Source organism: Acanthisitta chloris, unplaced genomic scaffold (genome assembly GCF_000695815.1).
Source record: "Acanthisitta chloris isolate BGI_N310 unplaced genomic scaffold, ASM69581v1 scaffold13389, whole genome shotgun sequence".
Classification (NCBI taxonomy): domain Eukaryota; kingdom Metazoa; phylum Chordata; class Aves; order Passeriformes; family Acanthisittidae; genus Acanthisitta; species Acanthisitta chloris.
Window position 1 is genome coordinate 6,065 of NW_008689856.1, and position 2,818 is coordinate 8,882.

The following is a 2,818-nucleotide window of genomic DNA, read 5'->3' on the forward strand; positions in this document are numbered from 1 at the left end:
CGGCTCACCTGCGGGGCAAGCGTGGTACCTGCCCAGAGCCTGGAGCCACCCTGGAGTACGACCATGAGCCCAAAGTTCCTGCAGCCATGAAGCTCTACCGCTGGGTGAGACATTGCATTGCTGCTCCTTCTTGTAGCTGAGCTTGCAGGAGCCTAGGGCCTGTGGAGGCCATGAGAAGAGTGGGAGGTGTTCTGCCTCTTGGAGGTGTCCCTCTCTGATGTGTTGTTGATTGGGTACCCAAACACAGGTGGCTCTCAGTGGCCTAGCTCTGGTGGGAACAGGTCTGTGGATCCTTTACCGTTAGCAGGAGCATCCTTCTACCCCATGAGCTCTGTGATGCCTGCAGAGCCTATCTCATGTGTGATCCCAGTAGCAGACTTGGGGTTTCTAGCATGCAACCTGAAACAACCAACTTCACAGTGGAGCCAGGAGACCTGCTAGCCTTGGAAGATACCCCAGGATCCAACACAGGCCATGAGAGGGTCACTGCCTGGCTTGGCAAGCCGCAAGCTGAGCCTCACTTTCCTCTTCCCTTCCAGAAATCAGCCCCATTGCACAAAGGTCCTCGGTACGTGGAGCTGGTCCTGGTTGCAGACAATGAGGAGGTAAGTGGGGTGGGAGGCAAGCTGCTGCCTGCAGGTTTGCTGTTCTCTGCAATGAGGAGCTCAAAGCCAACCTGGAAACCTCTCTGTGTCCTCCCCATAGTTCAGGAAGCACAAGGACTTGCGCACAGTGCAGAATCGCATGAAGGAGATCGTGAACCACGTGGACAAGGTGAGCCCTGGGCTCTGGGCCTGCCCTCCCATCTCCCACACCACCAGCATGGGCATGGAGATGATGAAGGAGAGATGGGCATGGGTAGCTTGGTGGAGCTGGAGCTGATCTCAGGCCTGCAGGTGGGCTGCTGCAGGATGACCACAGCTCTTTGCCAATGGAGTGTGTCAGGTGGACATGATGAGCAGCTCAGCCCTGCCTGTAAGAGAAGGGGGGGAAATTTTGTCCTGTAACTCCTGGGAGCACATCCCATGTCCACTCTCAGGCTGGAATGGGTGCTAACAAGGGGAGGGATGCATTGGACCATGGTACGGTTCCTGCTTGCCTTGCTTCAGCCTCACTTGTTGGTTGACACCATGGGAGCAGCATCCAAGCCAAGAGGTCCCCAGAGAAACCCTATCTACATGGTCACCCCAGCTCGTGTTATTTATTGAGGGTGACAGAGCTGCTATTGCACAGTGAGAGGGTTCCTGGCCTCAGGTTCTGCAGGGGAGGTGAGACTTTCCCTGTGCTGGTGCAGCCCAAATCCAAGTGCTGTCTCCCACCCCAGCTCTACCAGCCCCTTCGCCTGAGAGTGGCCTTGATAGGCCTGGAGGTGTGGAGCCACAAGGACAAAATCGTGGTCAGCCCCAACCCAGAGGTGACACTGGACAACTTCCTGCACTGGCGAGAGTCAGAGTTGCTGCGGAAGAAGCCCCACGACAACGCCCAGTTGATCACGTAAGGATGGAGGCCACCACCTCACCACCCTCACAGCCCTGCCACCACTCAGGGCACATCGTCACCATGGCATCTCCATCCCACAGGGGCATTGACTTCCATGGCAACACTGTAGGGTTGGCCAAGAAACTTGTGATGTGCACCAGGGACTCAGGTGGAGTCAACCAGGTAGGTCCCCACAGCCTGTGTTGTCCAGAGACACTCTCCTTCACTGCTCTCCAGCTTTCCCTCTCTGCAGCCTTAGGGCTGGATTTGGCATCTCCAATCCTTGAGTGACTGACCCTCAGGGAAGTGTTTGGGCTGTGGACACCCAGCTGGGTATCTGTGGAGGGCTCTCGTACACCTGAAGAGCTTCCCAGAGCAGCTCAGTGGACACATGGCTTCTCCTACCACCTGTCAGGTAGCCATGACTTGGTCTGCAGTTGCTCCTCAGCCATCCTGGATGTGCTCCTCAACCCTCCCCAGGTTTGCTGGAGTGGTTGCCTGTGAGACATGTGGTGGTCCATGAATCATTGGTTTGGAGCAATTGCTGTATCTAAGCCTAGTCTGGGGGTTTTCAGGGGCCATGGGACCATGTCCAGCTTTTGTCTTCCTTTACCTGAGCATGGCAGTGTTAGGGAGCAGCCCCAGTGGGCCCCCAGAAGAAGTTACGGAGAAGCCAGGAGAGCATTTAAGCCACAGTGCACTCCCTGTCCCACAGGACCACAGCATGAATCCCATTGGGGCTGCATCCACCATGGCTCACGAGATGGGGCACAACCTGGGCATGTCTCATGACGAAGACGTCGCTGGCTGCCGCTGCCCCATCCCCAAGGTTGATGGGGGATGTGTCATGGCAGGGAGTGTTGGGTGAGTGAGGGGGAAAGGGGAACATCCCTGAGCAGCAAAGATTGTGGAGGTGTCCTCCAGTGCTGTCCTGATGGGGTGAAACCCGTGAGACGGTCAGGTCTGGGTGGACATTCCACTTTAATCCAACCCACTCCATTCCGTCCCACTCCTCTCCACTCCATCCCACCCCACTCCTCTCCACTCCACCCTTTTCCACTCCATTCCACTCCTCTCCACTCCACCTCACTCCATTCTATTCCTCTCCCCTCCTCTCCTCTCCACTCCACTCCATCCTGCTCCTCTCCCCTCCATTCCACTCCACCCCACCCCACCCCACAGCAGGTGCCTGTGACCCTGTCACTGTCCCTCTGGCTTCTCCCTGGGCTGGTGGGCACCCATCTCTGCTAATAGCCCCCTGGCTTTGTGCCCCAGGCCAGTGTACCCCAAGCTGTTCAGCCGCTGCAGCGAGCAGGACATGTGGCAGTTCCTGGGGGAG

The 2,818-nt window shown here is 57.2% G+C and overlaps 1 protein-coding gene across 1 annotated transcript in view; it reads left to right on the plus strand.

The window, feature by feature from the left end:
* ADAM8 (ADAM metallopeptidase domain 8) overlaps positions 1–2,818 on the plus strand; it is a gene marked incomplete at its 3' end in the record, with an annotated part of 11,704 nt that overhangs the window by 5,488 nt on the left and 3,398 nt on the right. The window contains exons 6-12 of the mRNA XM_009081593.1: positions 21–104; positions 540–605; positions 706–774; positions 1,325–1,494; positions 1,581–1,662; positions 2,195–2,343; positions 2,755–2,816. Coding sequence (XP_009079841.1) covers positions 21–104; positions 540–605; positions 706–774; positions 1,325–1,494; positions 1,581–1,662; positions 2,195–2,343; positions 2,755–2,816 — 682 coding nt within the window. The remainder of the gene's footprint in view (positions 1–20; positions 105–539; positions 606–705; positions 775–1,324; positions 1,495–1,580; positions 1,663–2,194; positions 2,344–2,754; positions 2,817–2,818) is intronic.